General features: G+C 38.2%; 1 protein-coding gene across 1 annotated transcript; it reads left to right on the top strand.

Annotated features, from left to right (window-relative positions):
• The first annotated feature begins 18,055 nt into the window (after positions 1-18,055).
• Positions 18,056-20,869, top strand: LOC145987276 (uncharacterized). The gene is made up of 2 exons (XM_083121791.1): positions 18,056-18,071; positions 20,090-20,869. Exon 2 carries the CDS (start codon positions 20,144-20,146, stop codon positions 20,846-20,848), a length of 705 nt encoding a protein of 234 aa, XP_082977917.1. The 5' UTR covers positions 18,056-18,071; positions 20,090-20,143; the 3' UTR covers positions 20,849-20,869.
• Positions 20,870-21,900: the final 1,031 nt, after the last annotated feature.

Below are 21,900 nucleotides of genomic sequence, written 5' to 3'. Positions count from 1 at the left end.
TCTCTCTCTCTCTCTCTCTCTCCCTCCCTCCCTCCCTCTCTCTTTCTCTATGTGTAAGTGTGTGCTTGTATATATGCATCTATTTCTGTAACTCTTGTCTAGTGATGGGCGATATATCGTCCAGACGATATATTGCGGTATTCAAAAAATATCGTCCAGGCGATATCAATTACACGATATATCGTCACAATATTTTGGCGATATATATCGTGTCAGCGATATATCGTCACGATATTTGGCGATTTATATGTGAAGACGATATATCACCGAGATATCACACCTAAAGAATATCGTATCGTCTGTGACGATATATCGCGATATCAAGTTTCTGATATCGTTCATCCCTATTCTTGTCTCTTACTATCTTCTTCTTCCTCTCTGACTTTCTCTTTTCGATATCTTCCCTTCACACACGGACGCGGAGGGGGCCAACGTCCTGAATGAATGAAAGTCAACATAAAATCATACGTTTAACACATATCATTTCGTTTCAGTCACAGCAATCTTTGTTAATTATTGCGAGAAGAGTGTTGCAGAAAAATATAATTTCGAACTGAAGTTTTTTTTAGATGGTAACGCTATTATGGGGGGATATGCTTAGTTTGCCCTCTCCTTCCTGGAAAAAATACCTTGCTTGTCCCTCCATGGAAAAAATCCTGCGGACGTCCATGCCTTCACAATATCTGTCTCTTCTCGCTCTCTTCTGTAATTCTCTGTTATCTTCTTCAGGGCTGTTTCAGTCTTATGGGAGATTGGTTGACCGTAGTTAGTATTCTGTGTTTCTACTGTTCCTCGCGAACCGGCTGAAGTCAAATTCGTGTCCATATTCACGAACCTTTTCTTCTACTAAATTTTATTGCGAGAATGTGAGTAGAATACGTGTAATATTTACAAATAGTACCAGCAATGTACGTATTCTACAACTCTTTCATTTACACAATATTTAGTTTCTAATTTGGATAAGTAGCTTCATCCGGCCGACAAGTCTGTTTAAATTTTGAAATTGTGTCGTCTGATTTAGGGATGGCCAGATCCGGATCCTGGCGGATCCGAAATCCGGATCCGGTTGGTTCCGGATCCTAAGGTTTGGTTCTCTTACTTTTATAATTATACACACGCGCGGAAATAATCAGATAATTAAACCTAATGATCCTAACCTACTTATGTTATGATTCCGGTAATTATTTTGCTAGTGAAAATAACCCTACATGCTATTCTCACCACCTGGTGAAAATAGTCTCAGCCTTTTTTTATTTGTATGTAGCTAATCCTTAAGGAATAGGGTACCCGACCCAAGGATCATTTTAGGTAAATGCAACTTTGTATTGAAAGTACGCGTAGCATATTTTCAGTTACTATTTTCACCAAGTTTTTGTGCTATTTTCACCTAAATTCATGATTCTTCACAATGTGGGAATTATTTTACAAAACATTCACGTTCTCTTGTAAGATTTTGTTTTGCATTGCTTGTTAGGTTCTATGTCTCAAAAAATAATCATCTTACCATGTGATATCACTGCTCTCTCTAAAAAGTGGTGATAATAATCAATAATTATTGATTATTGATTATAATCAGCATTTTTAATTTGTGTTAAGCTCTATGGTTAGTTGAGTGATTTAACTTGCAAAAATTGACAATGTGTGAACTATAATAGCATCTGTACTTAATAATAAAGGTACCAGTTTCATAGATTGGACACACATTAACATCAGATATTTTGTGTTTTACATGGTTCGTACCTACCAATTGTGTATTGCGGAACATAGTTCAAGGTGCTATTATGCTTTTTACACAAAAACAAACACTTTTTCTACTGAAAATAAAATGCCTTTATCTAAGTGATATCGCTTCTTTTGTTTTCCAATATCAGTGTTTTCCAACCTTCTTCACCGAAAAATCCCTACTATCGTGTTCGTCACGTGTGCAAATTGTACATTGCTGACGGATAGCCCCACGAACCATTCCGATAAGGTTAGGTTTGGTTAGGTTAGGCAAGCATAGTGAAAAAAGGAGGGGTTGGAAACAGTGACATGATTTCCCGGTCAAATAGATACCACGATGAAATAAAATACCTTGACTAACGTTGGAAACCTTAGAGAAACTCATTCCGATGTGTCTCCGATGTATGAAACTGTTACCATAATAATAAAAAAAAAACTGGTGAAAATAACTTGTTCTGCTAGTCCCAACACCTCATGAATGTAGTTGCACATTTTTCTTTTTATTTTGAGAATAATTACTGAAAATCACGGTTCCCGTTGTGTGAAGTTTTTTTTTTTAGAAGCTATACAAGAGAATGAAAAGGTGCTTTCAGTACTGCAAACAACTGTGGGAATAACTTTTCAGTTCGGAGAAACCTTTCTCTGGGAAAAAAAAAAACACTTCAGAGTGTGATCATTTCCACAATATATCTATTTTAAGACGAACATTTTTGTGTTCAGTAACATGCATGTATCATGATACACACAGTACAGTAGTTACTGATATAACAGATTAATCAAGTCCAGTGAGATGTATGAAAGTAATTAGTCTCTGCTGCACACTGTTTATGTTGTACTTCATTAAATACTAGTTGCTCATGTTATAAAACTATGCGTAATAACTACAGAAAGGAGGTATGGAGTAGCAAGGTCCAATATGAATTTTTCATTTTTGTAATGGTGCTCGTATGTCCTTAGGATAAAGCAGCCAAAGTTGATAATGAAGTCATGCATTTCTTAAAGTGAGTACATTAAGTACATTATTTTTGTTTGCCATAGCTTCGGTCGACTTTATTTTTGCAAAGTGTACTCTCATTTATTTGGTGAGCACTCTAGCATGTTGGCTACTGAAATGTTATTGTCACCCGGGAAACTATGTTACCCATTGAGCAGTTCCCAGTACATATTTTTTTAATAGTATTTGAACATGAAAACGCAAGAAAATTAATCCCACTGTACAGCAATGTAGAGCATTTATTTAATTTCTAGGAATTATCCACCGTTGCGCGTGTTTTATGCACACATCAAGATAGAAGAGATACAAATGCAAAGTCCGGTATGGGACTTGGACGTGGGAAGTGTAATAAATATGGCACTTCTCTGTTTAAGTCTCGTATCAGCTAGCACAAAGTTCATCCTGGAGGGAAATAAATCAACATTTCTTCATTCATGTTCAGCTATTTAGTAAATGATGAGTATTTGGTTTTTAAATACGCTGTTTTATGTAAGAGATATTGTAGATATTATTTTTGTTAATATTTTCTGTGTATTTTTAAAGTAGAAATATTAATTTTCAATATTACGGGTTTTCATTCTTCCAATTGCTTTAAATGCTGAAAGAAGTCTTCAGGAAACAACTATTAATGTTCGAAAATATGTTTTCATGCTTTTCTTTCAGTGTAAAAAGCATATTCGTATAGTAGGTGCTGCTGCACTTGCTATAATAAGGTATGAAATTTCACTTCATCTTAATGGTCAGTGTCATGACAGTAAATTTGTTTTAAAGGCTGAACTTTTTCGTAGCATTCAACCTAGTACTTTTTATTTATTTGATTTTTGAGAAAACTTCCGAGCGTTCCCTTGGTAATTATTATATTTTTTCTGTGCAGACTAACCTATTTCTAATCAGTGCCATAAGGTATGTGAACTGATCCCTGACAGTATTGAAATTTTTATTATCGAATGGAGTGTAGTTGCTGTACACAGTCATTTTTTCAGTTTTAATATAGCAAACAAAATATTTTTTATTGATCGATGTAAAATCTTGCAATACAATCCTGTGTATAGCCGAAGGATCAACCAGGAAAAAATATTTTTGCAAATATGGATTAGCATGACATGAATCGTTCTGAATTCTTGTATACTTATTTCATTCCATTTCTCCACCCAAGAAAAAAAATTCACCTATTTTAAGACGGTCATTTTCGTATGATGAATGTTTTTAAAAATGCCTTTAGAGGAATTATATATTTCCGCTTAAAGTAAGAATGCAATTTCAGGACGTTTGGGTAATAGAACGTTTTCCATATAATTTTCGTATACTTTTATTTTTGTGATAGAAATCAATTTCCATGCGAAAAGTTTGTGATTAAACGAAAGCATTGCATACAATTAATTTCCGCCACTTCTACGTTTAGTCAATTTGCACGTATAATTTATTGTACGCGCAAATCGCCTGAACGCAGTAAGAAACCATTCGGAGAGCGAATGGTACGGCACACGATAGTGTTTTGTCGTTTCGAGCAATCTGCGAGTTCTTGCGCATAGCGTTCGTCTTCTGTTCTTTCCCCGACGGTGCTGCCGTCGGTGGTCGCGAGAAAACGACCTTCCAGTGCCGCCATACTGTCAACCATTTTTAACCCGCAGCTGTAACATCTTGTAGTAGTATGTCTATGCTCTTCTTGTATTTCACTCTCTCTCCTGGCCGACATCCGTGGCAGAGTGCTTAGCATAGCGCGCTTTGACGCCAAGGGCTCCAAGTTCGAAACCCGGCCTGGGCATCGGTGTCCCTTCATCAATTCCATCAAGTAATCACCCATCCCCATCTTCGTGATTTGCTAAAATTGGCAGAGAAGCAAAGTAAAATAATCCAAACGAATCAACTCTCTCACATTCTGTATCTCTTTTGTGTTCCTTCTCTATTTTCTCTCTCTCTCATTTCCTTCACTTACTTCCTTCTCCTCCATTTTCTATCACCCTCCTCTCTCTTTTCTTTCTCACTTTTCTCCACCTCTCCTGGTCCTGTGTTCGATGGAGGCACATTGCAGAGCGGCTCGGATCTCACTTAAACTGTAGCTCCAGTCTCGATTAGCCTATCTGAGCATTAAGTGTATTTCTAAAACAAACTCATGACAAGTTTCTCCCTTCTTTACCATAACCGAGTAATCTATACCCTGTACCAGCTAACTGTACAACAGGCGAACGAGAACAAGTCTCTGCGCAAGTAGTGACGCGAGACGGCTCCACCAATGAACAGTGAGAGAAACGGACAGAGTATAAGTGTATTTCCTCCTAGCAACCACGGAACAAAGCCCTCTCTTTTTTTCGTACCTCGTGCAACTTGGCTAGAAACGGAGCAATGCCTATCGCTAGGAGAAAAACCTTAGTTCCACGAAAAAAGTCGCATTACCAAAGTCATCCAATAAAATACTAAATTCTTATCTGATTTTCCTGTAATCATATTCGATGATGGCAATCACAATAAGATAAATACACTAACCAGCCATATAGAGATTACTAATCTCTGCTTGCTAACGGTAGAAGAAAAAAAACTTTTCAGATATGGAAATATGCAGTTAAAACTGGATAAACAGATTCTGATAATTCTCAGATGGGGATTAAAGAAAGCCTAACAATTACACTTGTTTATCAGCCTTTACTTGTAAATTGATTGAAGAATGATTACAATAGAGATAATTGTGAAGTTGTGACAATATTCTTGTGTATTGATATCTTAATCACATTTCTTGAAATAGGAAGAAGGCACCAGGTGTCGATTTGGAGGGGAGATGGCGGCGAGATACTCCCTTTTCCTCCCAATTTTTTCAGATACATATTGGGCTTGAATACGCGACCGAACGTACACCGACAGAAGATACATTAATAAAACATCCAGATTTTTCATTTCCAGAAAAAAAAGAGCAATTAAATAGTAATGTAGAAACGTACCTACCACCTGACCAGCTACCTGCGAAGGGTCTTCTAATGAGTGTAAAAATATTTGCGATGTTACAAAACGTACCACTTGATGGTTTTGCTGATTTCCATCACACTTTGGACTGGCAAAATTACTATATAATGCATATATAGCTATTTTGGCGTGTTTGAAATCAGCTGTGGTTAAGCTGTCGTCCACATTTTTTTCATTTGTCTTATCTTTTCGTCTTTTTTCTAGTTTCGTTTTAGTTATGTCAGTTCTAACCTAACCTAGCCTAACCTAACCTTTGTCGTGTAGGTTGCCTAGAGTATCGTTGTAAATCTTGGAAATTGGCGTGTCTTCCTCTCGAACCCTTTTCTTTGCCTCTTGCATATGCTTCTTCACATCTAACTGAGCATCTTTAGGGACTCCACAAACGTGATCACTCGACGAGCCACGAGACGAGACTCGTGGAAATGCTGTGAAATGCTGTCTCGTCTCGAAAATATTAGTTTGTCTCGGGACACATGATCAAGCTCGTCTCGTCTCGAATTTTTAAAAGCCTGTCCCGTCTCGTCCCGTGGGCAACACTATTTGCCACCGAAGTGTCTATTCCCGCAAATAGTAGCAAATATTACGTGCATAAAAATTGTTTATAAAACACTCTGAAATGCAGTGTTCGCTAGTGTTACCATGATAAAAATATGTGTGAAACCACCTCATCCAGTTGAATACGGATAATAAACCTATTCTTCGAGCAAGGCCTCATCTCCAGGAAGCTATCAACTCGCGGCAAGCCACGGCACCTAGCGACCTGTTCAGTGAGATGAGTCAAGGCAAAATGGGTAATAAACCTTTTCCTGATCCCACAAAAATAGGCAATAATTAGGCTGGAGAGTTCAATGAACTAACCGATCTCTAAGAGACCGAACGTACCATCGACAAAACGTACCTACCACCTGACCGGCTACCTGCGAAGGGTTTTCTAATGAGTCTTAAAATATTTGCGATGCGACAAAACGTACCACTTGATGGGACGGCATCAAAAATCATTTACCGAAATTACGATTTTCTCTAGGTTTGCTGATTTCGATCGCACTTTATCCAGGCTTGGACTGGCAAAATTACTATGTAATGTATATATAGCTATTTTGGCGTGTTCAAAATCAGCTGTGGTTAAGCTGTCATTCACATTTTTTCATTTGTTTTATCTTTTCGTCTTTTTTTTCGATTTTCATTTCAGTTATGTTAGCAGCAAGAATACTGTCTCTGGTGTAAGTTGAATTTTTTTGAAGCTGTATCGCATTGTTTTACGAACAAAATTTTAACTATGCTTGCCTAACCTAACCTAACCTAAGCTTGCCGGAAATGGTTCGTGGGGCTATCCGTCAATGGTTTGTGGGGCTACCCGTGCATGATTCTGTCGGGACACCCATCCAGTTCGTTCGTTAACACGCACTGTTCTAAGCTAGAACAAGTACACGACCTGTAAAAAATGCAGATAAGGTAATAACCTTTCAAGCTCCAAGACTGTGTTTGCGTTCCTTGTCTGCAGAGACGAACTGTTGATTCAAGATCTTGTGAGCTTCGTCTCAATCCCACACAGACCCTCTTGTGCTTTTACTGCAAAGCCTGCGTGGCATGGTTTACCTTATCCAACTCGGGAAGGCTCTTTTCGTTAAAGCATGAACGTCGTCTGTTCACCTTACATTTTTGCGAAGCAAATGCTTCATTCCACGTGATTGCTTACACAAGTGATGAGGTGTGACGTCGAAACTACACCATATTTTTCCAAGTCTTGTGTCAACGAAGTGCTAGAACGTCAAAAATAAGAACAGTTTTTCCAGATGAAGAAAATCTTGAAGAGAACTTCAGTGGTTTTTTTTTTTTTTCATGTTTGGGAATTGTTTCAAGTATAAAATAGGTAAACAGGCACCAAATATGATGAACGTAGGCACATAAAATGCATTATGAACTAAAAAAAAAAGGCATCAAGATAGACAGAGAACATGAGCTTATAATTTTTCTTAGTTGCACACTTATTGACTTCATTTTCTTGCATTCCATTGTGTTTTCCAATTATTACTTCGCTGAACTGTTGACGATTATGACAAATGGTGGTTAAAGGAATACTCACAAAACAAAGACTTAACTTCTAATTGATTTTTGCACCTTTGAAGCAGCAAAAGTAGCCATATATGCATTATTAGGCCTAAGCGGAATTGATAGGGTTTAACTTGTCGTTGTAGAGTTTCGATTTGTTTCACTACAGATCTGTCAAGCTATTAGTACAATTACTGCCAGGGTCAGACTTGCGACACCCGGCAGAATTCTGTTGCGCCCTCTGACCTTGACGTCCTGCATCCACTAGGGCGATGAATTTGCATACCCTACATGTTCTTTGCAGAAGAAAAGCAAGTTCATGCTAGTAAAATTTTAAATTATCTTAAACTTCAAATTACGCGCTCATGATAATAAGCTTAGGCTATACTTCCTGCTCATAGATGGCAGCACGACATAAAAAATAAATGTTTCCTAGAAATTCCACGTAGGAATAGAATGTTTGCATTTTTTAACACTGTTATGTTCACAGTAATTAAACCAAATGAATCCTGGAAAATATAATGTGTAATTAGTGTGATAATAGAATAATTTTAAGTTTAATTTCAAATCTTGCAAATAAATAGCTTATCAACAAAATCAAAGAAAGTTCCGAGGCATCGTCATCTGGTTAATATTAATTTCTTTCACGTTTGGTGAAGAAAAAAAAACAACGTAAACTGAACCAAGTTCATCAAATCAAATCGACCTCCCGATTAATTGACCAGTGTTAATTCATTTCTCATTAAAAAGACACCCCTCTTTTATAAAGAGCGAAATTGATGAATGGAACTCAAAAGAACACCATGCCCAGGACTGGATTCTTACCCGGGACACCTGGCGACGTAGAGTGCGCTGTGCTGACCACTCCGCCACGACGTCTGGGATTCCCCAGAATTTGTGGCTCATAATGAATCAATGTTACATCAGATGTTCCACCAAAAAATTCTACCGTCCTCTTCTCAATCCGGACCTGATTTCACAGTGTTAGAGCATCATGGAAGAAGAAAATTCATTTCTACAATTGCAAAGTGGAGTCCCTTAAATTTGAGTTAGTAAATATGAACTAATGGATTGCCAACCCGGTCCCTCCTTAATTTTCTTAACACCGTCATATATTTTAGAATTAGAAATTTGAAACTTTGCCCCCCCCCCCCTTCTCCAAGCTGAGACCTGCTGCTTGAAATGGCAGTCATCAAGGGGCCGTATGCCGGGAGCGCACAAACAAAAGAGTGCGTGCGCTTGTGGTTAAAAATGTATACCACGAGCGCACAAAATCCATCGCGATGTTGCCACGTTGTGTCAACTGTTTTTGCCTTTCAAGGAGACTGGGCAACCTAACCTTGAAAGGCAACGTAACCTACCCTTGTATTCTAAGATTCCTTAAAGTTATGGGGTAGAAGAGAAGGTCTAAATATGGGCGAAGGTTTAAATATGGTTTTGGAGTTATCAGCGCTCCCGGGTGCTGCAGCCTGGAAGAGGCTATTAGAACCGGTTATCTGTCAAGGACAAAGGTTGCGGCGCGAATTCGCAAGAGAAAGTGGTGGTTAGTTTCGGCCTTGGATGCTGTTATAGAATTGCGACCTCCGAAAACTTTTTGCAGGTATGTTTTAACTCAGCGTTTTCTGAATTCTCATCTGCTTTGTATAGGTTATGATATTAGCGGTACATAAAACAAATGTGGGCTTTTATAATGCAATGATTTGTTTGTGAAATATGTACCACAGAGAGCGAAAATAAATTGAAGAAGAAAAATAGCGTGATGGTCTAAATATGGGCTATGACATGAGGTCTAATGCTGAGATCACATTTTCAACAAATATTTGGATGTTTTTCTTACTTTCGATTTTTCCCATTCCGCGTGATTTTCAAACAACAGATTATTCATAAATATGAATTTTATAATGTTTTAGCGATAAATTACTGTTTCTTTAAATTTTAATTGCTTTTTGTGATATTGCCACTAGTAGCCCATATTTAGACCACCATTTGAAATGCATCATTTTACCATTTTTTGGAAATTGCTTTCTTTTAAGAAAAATGGAGACCTTCTATACTTTAGCATGCCATAACATTTAAGTATATATTTCATAGATATGCATTTTAAAGGCAGGTGCTTGATATATTAATGTTTTCCTCCGAAAATGACAACATAAGCCCATATTTAGACCTTTTCCTCTATCTTTTCAGCGTTAACAAACAAGTTATAAACAAAGTCATTCATTGTATTCATGAAAGTTTTGTTATAATAAACATGTGTAATACTTCTTGATATTTGACTTTTTATGCAATTAAATGATCCTCTACACAGGCCGCCATTACACAATCATAGATGTGGCAACGCAGCATTGGATGTTGTACGCTCGTCGCACCTTTCATATACCACGAGCGCACACTTTCACATTTTTGTGCGCTAGTGGACTGCACCCCATCGAGGACATTCCCCGATTGTGTAAACAGCACCAAAACCTGCATTACGCTCAGATTCAAGGTACGGGTAGCAAATAAACGCAACTGAATGTCAACATAATGAAAGTTCATCGCTCCGTAAAGACAGGCAAGTGTTGATTCTTGATCGGGTACACCCGTTGAGCACTTGTGGGAGAAAGAATTTGCTAAGACAATTAACGGAGAGTATCACTTTACTACATGTCTGAGTTGGACCAGCAACGTGACTCAAATATGTATGAAAGTTAACGCAGTGCAATGAACAGAATGCACGACGACAAATTAATTTTGACATGTTCCAAATACATTCGAGTAGTTTTTGGTGATGATATACAATGGAGAGTATTAAATATAAGTATCTTATTGCATAAAAACACGAGAATAATAAAGTAAATATATCTTCTGTGCATCAACAATTTTATCGTCCAAAGTTCTGTTACGATACATCTAAAGTCCGCCATCTTGACACATTTCGCTCGAATTTCATACTAGACCAGTTACTTGCGCACCCCTTCTATTCAGGTCCAGCCGTCCTCCGTGGCGGAGTGATTAGCACAGCGCGCCACGTCGCCAGAGATCCTGCATTCGAATCAGGCCTGGCCGGTCTTTCATCAATTTCATCACATCATTACACATCCTCATGGTCGCGATTAGCCAAAGGTGGTAGAAAAGCGACACTAATTAAAAAGAGAATTAAAAAAATTAAATATTTTCTGGTCCGTGCATCTCCCAGCACCACATCTTTCATCTCAATAATAATAACAACAACAATAAGAATAAATAAAGCATGATACCAAATTTATTTATTATTACACATTCCCAGTGGCGATATGCATGTCAAAATTGTACGTCCAATCTGTACTATCTTTTGTTTAAAAGTGCAATTAAAAAATAATTCATTTTAAAGCGGTTAAAGCATGAATTCTTTCGTTTTTTCATATATTATAGTTATAACACCATTAAGCCTTGTTTCCACGATTATAAAAAACTAAGTATGCTGACCAAGGCAGTAATTTATTTTATTAAAAACATAAACTAAACGTAAGGTTTCAACCTTCTAGCAAGGTCTTTATCTTTGTACTTGATACAGAGTCTGAAGAAGACCTTGCTAGAAGGTTGAAACGTTACGTTTAGTTTATGTTTCTAATAAAATAAATTACTGCCTTGGTCAGCATACTTAGTTTTTCATATTATAGTTATTTTCTGGTCTGTCATTGCCTCGTTTTATTATCTATATTTTAATTGTACGCTAATAGTAGGCATAAATTAACATTAAACTTTTGATGTGTGTTATAAAATTAGCAAAAACAATCTTGTAAGAATAAAAGTAATAACTCTACTGTAAATAAGTAATACTCTACTAATAATAGAAATCTGAATTCTCTGTATAAAAATAGAGATGTTTGCTTCTGGGGAGCGTCGTGCAGTAGTTGGCTAGAGCAATGGATTTGTAGTAAAAGTCACAGGTCTGTCGTGGGTTCGATTCCCCCAGCGGCAATTTCACCTGAAGGCGATAGAACAGGTGCTATCTCGAAACGTGGTGTTAGAATGAGTATAGTTTAAAGCAGTGGTGGGGATTAGGGGGGCGAGGGGGTTGCAGTTGCCCCCACTTCCAATCGCCACCACTGGTTTAAAGCATTAGACAATTGATAATGTTCAATCAACATTACATGCTAGCTATTTAAACAAAATAAATATGTATCAGTGTTACAATAAACTTTCCTCACTAAATAAGTTCATAATAATAGTGAATGTCAACTTTTGGACAGTCAAATATTGTAATCGTTTTGATGTGCTCCACTTTTCTTAACATCGCATCACGAGATTAATACGACACTGTTACTGGTTAACCGTCCTTACAGCGGGAAGTACGTAATATAAATTATTTGCTCATTATCAACTTCGCATCTATTCCAGGAACAATGACTTATTAAAATCACCGCATGTTATATGCTGAGTATGTAATGACAATTAAAAATAAACATCACATGATAAAATATGATGCAATGCCATGAAAACTTTCATTGAAAAAGAAATTGCGAAGCAGTTATCTTCCTTCCTAGATAACTTAATCCATCACTAGAACATTTGGGCTACAACTATTTTAAATATAGATAAACACATTTCCGCTCATTGGTAATTTCCACATTAACTGCGCAGTATATTTTGAGTGATTTTTAGAACAAGGAAATAGAACTTCAAAGAAACGTCTTCGTGGCACCAACGGTCAGATTCTGTCGTTTTTTTGCACGCTACGCACCTGTTATCACTATCCCTGTCTCCCCATATCCCTTTTCAAGTGGTCACTTCCTTCCTTCACATGCTAAGGTTCATCGCACTGTAACGATATGATATATTACGATTTTTGACAAGCATTTCTTGCCGGTACAGCGTGTATTAGATAGCCATTCGTCATGACGGAATCCTAACCTGTAATCGCTTTCTGCATTTTCTCCGTAACCACTGGACACCTGCTTCAGGGTTCGAAACGATTTCTGCTCTTCTTAATATTTCATACGAAAATTAATCGAAGTTCAGTGCACTCTGCGGTTATTGGAGTAATTATTGCAACAACAATAGCAACCGCATTGGTTAAGTTACTCAAGAAGAGACCCATTTTTGTTACCGTTGCTTTCTTTCACGTTCTTCTGGTTCCAAAAGTATTGTTTCCAATTGTAACGCATTAACGCTACTTTCCTTCCAAAGCCACCGTTCCTTTGTTTTCAAGAATAAAGTATACTCCGTGGAGGCACATGGCACGGTGGTTCGGATCCCACTTTAAACTGTAGATCCAGTCCCGATTAGCCTTTCTGTGCAACAAATCCAATCCAATCGAAAAGTAACGCGTTTTCGTTGTTTAATTTCCAAATTTAACGCTTGACAGTCTCTTTACTTACAAAGTAACGCTTTTGAGAAGAGGAGAAAACCTATAAGAGAAGGGAAGAGAACAGTAGCGACGAGAAGAGAAAAGAAGAGAGGGGGAGGAGAGGTGAAGATAGGAAAATATAATAGTAGATTGGAGAAAAGAAGAGAGGAGAAGGGGAAAAGAACAAAAAAGAAGGAAAAATAACAGAAAAGAAGGTAAAACGACAGAAAAGAAGGGTAAAGAAGAAAACAGAAGAGAAAAAAGAATATACCATTAGAGTCGAGAACTGTAAAGAAAGAAGAAAACAGAGTGTAGAATATAAAAGATAAGAGAAGGGAGAAGAATTGAAGAGTATAGACGAGAATAGAAGATAAAAGAAGGGAGGAAAAGAATAGAGAGGAAAAGAAGGGAGAAAAGGAGAGTAGAAAAGGAAAAAGAAAAGAGTAGGGAAGAGGAGAGAAGAAAAGAGAAGATGATAGAAGAGATAAGAAAATAACAGAGCAGAAGAGAACAGTTTAGTAAAGTAGACGAGGACAGTAGAGTAGAGAACTGAAAAGAAAGAAGAAAACAGTAGAGTACAAAAGGTAAAAGATAAGAGAAGGTAGGAGAATAGACGAGTGAAGACGGGAAGAGAAAAGACAAGAAAGAAAAATGAGACGAGGAAACGGGAAAGTACACGAGCGTGAAAACGAGTGTGAAGCAACCGCGATGGGGAAAAAGTTAGTCAACACCGAAAGTAACAAAAATAAGAAAAAAAACACGATCATGCAATTTCCATTTTCGGATTCACAGGAAAACGCAAACTGACAATTTGAGGCACAATGAATACAAAAGCCGTTCCAACCCTTGAGCAAACAAATTTATTTCCCATGTTTTCTGCAGGAGGTAAACACAGAAGATAAACGACCGATCATTAAAAGACATTGCGAGTCATCTAGCAGCATAAACTACAAACTCGTACCTTGGAAATTCCCTCTTACGTAAAGGAGTCACGCCCCAACCTCATGATGACGTAGATATATTGCTTTCCTCCTCACTGAAGCGTGGATTATATGGGTTATCTGACAGGCCATCAAACTGTAAGACACGCTGCAGCAAATGTGGAATAGGGTCTGTGTGAGTGAACGAACAGCTAGGTGTTAGGTTCCCTATCTTCCAAGGCAAACATGTAAAGGGGCATGATGCTCACGTGATGCAAAGCCTGTGCGCTGTGCCAATTAGCTCGACAACAAACCACACCTGACGGGGGAACGTGAACAATGTAACACTGATCTTTGATACGCTTCATGCATATGTGAGCCAGAGACGTTGGGAGGGAAGGTGTCGAACCGATCCTTCAACACCCTCGCCCCCTGGAAATTTTCATCCTTCAAGTCAGAAATAACACAAATAAAGTTCAGTTAGTTAATATTCGATCAGAATACCGAAGAAAAATCCGTTAAATCGAAAGAAATTGAGGGTAAAATGCTAGAACCAGTTTATTTTTTTAATATTCTACCAGGCCCGTAGCTACAATTGATCTCCAGGAAGGGGGGCTCACGGGTTATCAGGGGGGGCTTTGTAACCCAAGTCCATTTTTAAAAAAAATATTAAATGAAGGTAAATTATGTGTATGGGGCTCATTCATTTATAAATATCACATACTACACAAATACTACATTTTTCTACATCTTTTAAAACATCTCTTGAAGTGTTAATTGACTGATACTGAAATTATCCCTTACACACCCCATACTATTTTAGACGATACAGATATGTATATCACACACAAAAAGCACACAATATTTAATCACAGTGCCTACAGTATATTCCACCCCCGGCCGAAGCAATTAAACTCCCCTTCCTTCCCAAAACTTGGGAGCTGTTGTTGACCTTTGACGCAGATGTGGATGACAGCAAAGTCACAGATTTCTGTCTAAACGGGAGGTTGCAACAGGAACAGTGAAGGTACAGATAAGAAGCTCCCCTATGAAAGAACTTTCTGAAGTCTAGAAAATATTCTAAATACTTGCAGCTACTTCTGCTCATAAACAAAATGAGCGAATGCAATAGATACTGTTCATATTCTGTGGATTTATCCTTAAAGTTGTGAGTTGTCTACATTTTCACTCTTCACTGCAAACAAATTATGCAAAATAGTTTACCTAATGTAAAGGGGGGGCTGATGGCAGTGCCTGGGGGGCTGACGGCAGTTCCACGGGGGGCTGAGCCCCCCTGGCCCCTACCTGGCTACGGGCCTGTATTCTATCATTTGAACCAAATAATAAATTGTTTCATAGTTTCAAAAATCAAAACTGAGTTTCATGTGACAGGTCACACACGGGTTTCTGTTAGCATAGATTAACACTAAATTTTTATGTAACTCGTTTTCTTGTAGGTCTACTGGTTAATTTTTAATTGGAGTCTAAACTCGAGTATATATATTTTTAATCCGATAGTAGACCATGAAGCTATCAAAATACAGAATTTCCGGTGATGTTGATTTTGTAACGGTTCACCGCTAAAGTAAAGTTGCATATGTGTGTCCGTGTATTTTTAATATTATTATTCATGTTTCCTGGTTAACGCACTGTAGTAGACCTTGAAACCCAAACACGTACGTAAAATTTTGCACACGTGTTCATGATCCTATTTTTTTTAAAAGTGACTCGTATCTGGTCTGAAATCAAATACTTGAACTCCGTATAATGGCATGGGTGCCAACTGGAAGGTTTTTCCAAGACAGATAAAATATGTGGTCTAAAACCATTTTGCATGCAATATGGAAAGAGTCTCTCAAGAAATATCCTGTTTCGTAAGATATTGGGCGGTCGTTTTCAATTGCAAGTGCAAAGATAATACCCGAAACATACAGATCGAATCTCTTCAATTGAGTTTCAAAATGAAAAAAACAATTTTTTGTCTTTCTTTCTTTCTTTTATAAACCATCCTTGATTTGAAGACCATGGGGGAAGAGAAGTCCAAACGAATAAATTGGAAAACTTTTTCTGTCACTTTTATCTAATCGCGAATATGAGGATGGATGATAATAGGATGAAAATCATGAAAGAGCAATCAGAAACACATATGGACAACAACTCGAGACCCGCAGAAGATTATACTGGCCGTGGGTCCTAACGCCAGAGCCTCGTTAGTCTGTAGAAATTGGACGATTCCTGCCAGAGAATAATAGTGCTAATATTAATTAATGCACTGATATTTGAATTATTATTAAATATTACGTGCAGAGGTAAAATGACATTGTGTATAAATTGGCTTATTTTTAGGCGTCCCGCGTTCGAACCCCTACCTGGGCATGGGTGTTCTTTGTGAGTGTCTCGTCACCAATTTCATGATACAACCACTCATCCCCATCTTCGCGATTAGTCAAAAATGGCATAAAATCAACGCTAAATACCAAAAATCATATCAAATCTAGTTAAGAGAACAAGTATAATATTGCACACAGCAACACCGACAAAGTTTCACACGTTTGCTTGTAAAGGATTCACTTCGACGCTACAAGTCCTCGAAAGAAACATTTTCTATTCTGTTTGTATGTAGCTACGCGTCACAGTTTTTCGTAGTTTCCAGGTGACGTTTATTTTTCTGTCGGAAAACGACAAAATTTTCGATGCGCCTCCGAAACAGTGTGTAACCAGTCAATATAAAGGCCACCCACCCTCTGTGGTGTATATACCTCTACGAAGAACTTACGAAGCACTTCAGAATGCAGAAGACATAATATATGATATACAACATATGCATGGTTGAGACTTCAACTTGCATGAATCTGTGCCGCGTTGCTGCATACACAGAGGATAAACATTTACTTTTTTCTATGGCTCGTAGCTTGCAAAGAATCCCTCAACTAGCTAAACATTACTAAGAAATGAAAACTGTTGGTGTTGGACAACGACACCCTGTTGTGTTTGGGGGGATTGAGTTTTTCGGGATCCTGGTTGCATGTGTCCAACCCACACATTGTACAGTCACGAACACTTCTGGGTTGTAACAACACCATTGACTTTCAATTCAATCATTACAACCCAGAAGTGTCCGTGACTGTACCATAGATAAGCATTGACAACACTACGGGAGGCTGGAATGAGGCACTCCTGCAAACACCACATTTGTGTTGTTGTTGTTGTTATTGATGATGATGATGATGAAGTCCACAAATGGACTAATCGTAACTGCACCTACAGTTTAAAGTGGATTTCGAGACGAGATATTGACTTGATGACACGTGAATAATTTATCTAAACTTAATGTCTAGATGCAAACTACGCATATATTATTGAAAGATAGCAGACAGTACGCAAAATCGAATTTAACGCGCAGAAGACACAAATTATAGTTTCAAAGCAATTGATCACGGGTCATTTTCACGATCATATCAGTCTTGATTGAAATAAATATTACCTACAGTTCTTGGAATAATAATGTATTATCAAAGACGTACATGGTATGGTGCCTCATGTAAGAATGCTCTTTATCAGAAGAAGCAATATCGAAGTTGATAATATCTATTTAATGATATCAATCTACAATGTATTCATTCCTAAATAACAAGCGATACATCGGATCAAAATGATTGGCGATCGCTAGATGCTTGTTTCAGTCCATTTGTTAGCAGATAGGCAGCGCCGCCCCCCGTGGCGGAGTGGTTAGCAAATCGCGCTACGACGCCAGGGGTCCCGGCCTGAGCATGGATGTTTGTGAGTGTCCATTCGTCAATTTCATCATATCATCACTCATCCCCACTTCGCAAATTAGTCAAAAGTGGCACAAGAAGCGAAGTAAAACAAAGCAAATCAATCAATCAACCAGATAGGCAGCAATTAGACAAACTAGTTGACAAAATCACATAGCCCCGCAAAGTGTTGAGTTGATAATCTGTAAAGAAGAAAAAAAATGTCCGCATGGCACTCGTCCATTTTAAACTTACACTCACAACAATGTGTACTTCAGGTCACATTGTTAGTGAACAATACTGAACCATTTTTGTTCAAATATTGTCGATTTCCAAGCAGCGTTTGTAATCTGAAGACAACTACAGTAGGTAGAGATATTTTCGTCGAAAATATTTTGTTTGAAATCACCTGTAAATGTTTCCCACACAAATATCCTAGGTATTTTATTATATGTTTTTATCATATTCATGCATAGTGTCGTTGGTCACTTTATTACGCGGAAGGTTGAAATTCTGGGCAGAACAATCTCACCACCATATATCATAAATCATATCATAGGCGAACGAGATCCAGGAAGGCACAGAATTAATTGAGAAACAAATCTAATATACCAGTTTATTAATGTAATCCAACGAAAAGGAAGATCAAACAGTGTTATGTCTGTAAAGTGCTTGGATGGGTGATCATTGTAACGAATAAAAAAAATTCAACTACTATTAATTAAAAGTTTACTACATAAAACTCGTCGTGTTCGGAGTAGATTAAAATAGGTTTATTGTTCCTATTGCCTAAGGCAATACGTGGCAATAGAGTGGCAATAGAGATATAACTATGCAATGTTTCAAGATTCCCATACCCAAGTAACAGGACAGCATTGCGAAAAGAAAGATAAAGAGACAAGAATAAGAATTGCAACCAAGACATGGAGACAAGGCCACAACAATACGAACTAGAAGGCAGAGCAACGAAGTTGTCGAAACTTCAAAATAACTTCACCCGCCACGATAAGTCTTGATCTTGTCTCGGTAGTGATGGCTAATGGTTAATTGTAGGTAGTGATGCTCCTAATAGATGTTATTAAACATTCGAGAATGGCAAATTCTTTCTTAATATGGCCTTACAATAATAATGTGCAGATATTAACACTTCAATGAATTTCATTACTAGAGAACGGATTTTAAGGTGCACCTACTTTCCAAAAATATAGCTGTTTTCATACCGATCGTTTGAGATAGGTATTTAGGACAACACTTTGTTGCACCTTTTCGTGAGATTAGCACATATATCCCCTTTTTGCCCCCTCTATGATTCTTCAGAACCTTTTTCCCTTCTTGGTAAATTTCTTATATCCGGAAAACGGATTTCTTCAAATTTACAGGAGAAATTACTTACCGAGGGCAGTTTCTTTATAGTTGTGGAAGTTCGGGGAAGTGTTTTCTCGCATCGTTCATTGATTTTTGCCGGTAAATCATCTATTTTTCGATATAAATGTGTGACCGATGCACGAAAGCGGTTACATCCATTTCCTTCCAGCCGGATGTTGCCTGTGTGTGATGACGTATTCACAGTCAATGCCGGTTTCCAAACACCTTTTTTTGTAACTGAAGAAGGTACGTTTCCGCAAATCGTTTGTGGGGCTATGTGTCAATGGTTCGTGGGGCTATGCGAGAATGGTGTGTGGGGCTACGCACTTTTTTTTCGAAACCAATTTTTAAATATTCTAACCTAAACGTGACCCAACCTAACCTAACCTTACCGGAAATGGTTCGTGGTGCTATGTATGAATGGTTCGTGGGGCTATGCGTCAATGGTTTGTGAAGCTACGTAGGTATTTTTGGGTGTAGTGGGGTGGAAACACTGCATGCCGAGTACGGTAGTGAAACTGTGACCGCCATTTTGCGTCTTACCGAAGGCAAAAAGAAACGAAGAAAACTTACTCGATATGTCGCAAATAGAGCTTATTTGCGGGAAATAAGCGAAATGCCACCTTCAACAATGTTTCTCAATGCAGAATACGTAAGTACGAATATTGAAATTAAATGAACTAGCAAATTTCAGCCGTTTTCTGGAGATAAGAAATTTACCCCTTTCTTTTCTTAATGATTTGTTAAAAGATTGGGACAGAAAAAAAATAATGATTTACACTCTTCTTGAGCAGCTACATAAAATCCTATAGTCTCATTTTGTAGAGCAGAACAAGAGCTATAAAATGGTATAACATAATCATTGCAGCCCCCAATAGTTCCCAAGATAATGTAGCAAAACCCGCGAGAGGAAACACAAACTTCAACAAAACATATGCGGCAGAACCATAGTTCTGTATTCCAACTCTTAATCTTTTTTTCTGTACACTGCTAAGGGTTAGTTTCAATTTCTTTGCAGCATAAAAGAAAGTGCTGCAAGTCATCAAAGATTCTCTTCGCTTATGCAGGAAGTATGGTCTTCAAGCAACCCTCAACAATGACAAAGTCAAACTTATCGGCGACACCTTCCTGCTACGAACAGGACATTAAGGAAGAGACTATGAAAGAGCTATGGCCATTGGTTCACGCGGCCATAAGACTTAGAGACATCCACGTTAATCCTGAGGGTCCCACTCTCAGAGATATCAGCGATTTCATCCACGAGTATGGCGGGTTTGATGCTTCGGCAGTGCTCGCGAAGTACATCCAGTTCGCTGTGAGACATGGCGTCCTGGGGAGAGTCAAGGGTAGCGATAGCAAGGATCGGTATGGCCTGAATGTCCAGTTTAGCGCTCCAACGGCCGGCGGCTCCTTGCCCTGGAAGCTGAAGATGAAGAAGAAGGCAGATGTGAAGCCGGTGATCACAGATCGACTCTTGGTGTTGCTTGAAGAGTCCAACGTGAAGAACAGTCAATCCGAGGAAGACGCGGTAGAACCATCATCTTCATCAGTGTTTGCGAGACCGGAAGCTCGTGATTCGCGCTCTGGCGTTCCAAACGAACCAATCAGAGCAGAGAGTGCAAAGCCAAAAGAAGTCAAGGCGTCAGTAATTGAATTCGTAGCCGTACAATGGCTCAGCGTGGAAGGAAAGCAAGTCCGTCGTCCTGTGTCAAGTGAACGATTCCAACGTAAGATTCTAGATAGGAAAAGTGTAGCAGCCATACTCCATAGGAATTAAACTTTTTCTTTTTGTCCTGTATATGCGCAGCAGTATTCTTCAGGTCTGTAGAGCAAAATTTACATGTATGTAGCTATTTTTAGAGCATAATAAAATTTGAACCTTCATTTCTGAATTGAGAGTCGAAAGCCTGCCAAAATCGTCAGTGTTATTTGTTCCAACACCCAATTCATTATACTAATCATACGGGATTAAATTATAATACTTAACTCAATTCATTGTCGACTTCATGAATTCAATACATAGCTTGAAGAGACCGAGTTTTTTTTCAAGTCCACTTTATGCAGAGATATGCTAATCGGGACTGGACCTGCAATTTCATAATTTTGAGGAAATATGTATTCATGTACCTCCTGTTGAGAGAACTAAAGGCATGGTCTCTTGTTTGTATTTCCAAAGCAGTTGGTACAGGTCGGGATAACTGAGTTAGAACTTTGTTTATTTTGTCTTGAAGTAAATTCTGATTATCGAAACTTGAATCGAACATTATAACTCGGATTCAGATAAAAGAGGACATCTGGCGTCAGCATGTATAGGGTGGCCCAAAAATCAGTTTCCCCTAGTAGAGAACAAAATTATGTAGTAAGGAAATGTGTATTTCAACATGTTTCCCATCATTTGCAATACATTCTAAGCAACGATGATACACAGATTCACATATCTATGATAACAAACACTTATTTGCGTTAAGTTCATCAAAAGCATTTTCAATTTATTGTCGCAAATCATTCACAGTTCGTGGTTTTGCAGAGTAGACGGCATCCCCATAAGGCAAAATCACAAGCTGTAAGATCGCATGAGCGAGGAGGCCAGTCGAATGTCCCGCGGCGCCCAATCCATTCAGAGAAGTGTTGATTCAAAAACTTGCGAACAGGAACCGCGTAGTGCGGTGGGGCACCGTCTTGTTGCCAGATAATGGGCGGGAAGTTGTTGACACCGTTTGCCTGGTGGAACTATTAACAACACTTTAAATTTAATTCCTAGAATTACATATACAGTTTTTCTCAGGGGAAACTGACTTTTGGGCCACCCTGCACGTGTTATTCTAGAGA

This window comes from Lepisma saccharinum, chromosome 4 (genome assembly GCF_977018435.1).
Source record: "Lepisma saccharinum chromosome 4, izLepSacc3.1, whole genome shotgun sequence".
Classification (NCBI taxonomy): Eukaryota; Metazoa; Arthropoda; class Insecta; order Zygentoma; family Lepismatidae; genus Lepisma; species Lepisma saccharinum.
The sequence above is the reverse complement of the archived record's forward strand: the minus strand, read 5'-3'. Positions and strand labels throughout refer to the sequence as shown.

Coding starts and splice junctions, on each gene's coding strand:
- LOC145987276 (XM_083121791.1), top strand. CDS start 20,144: ATGGTCTTCAAGCAACCCTCAACAATGACAAAGTCAAACTTATCGGCG.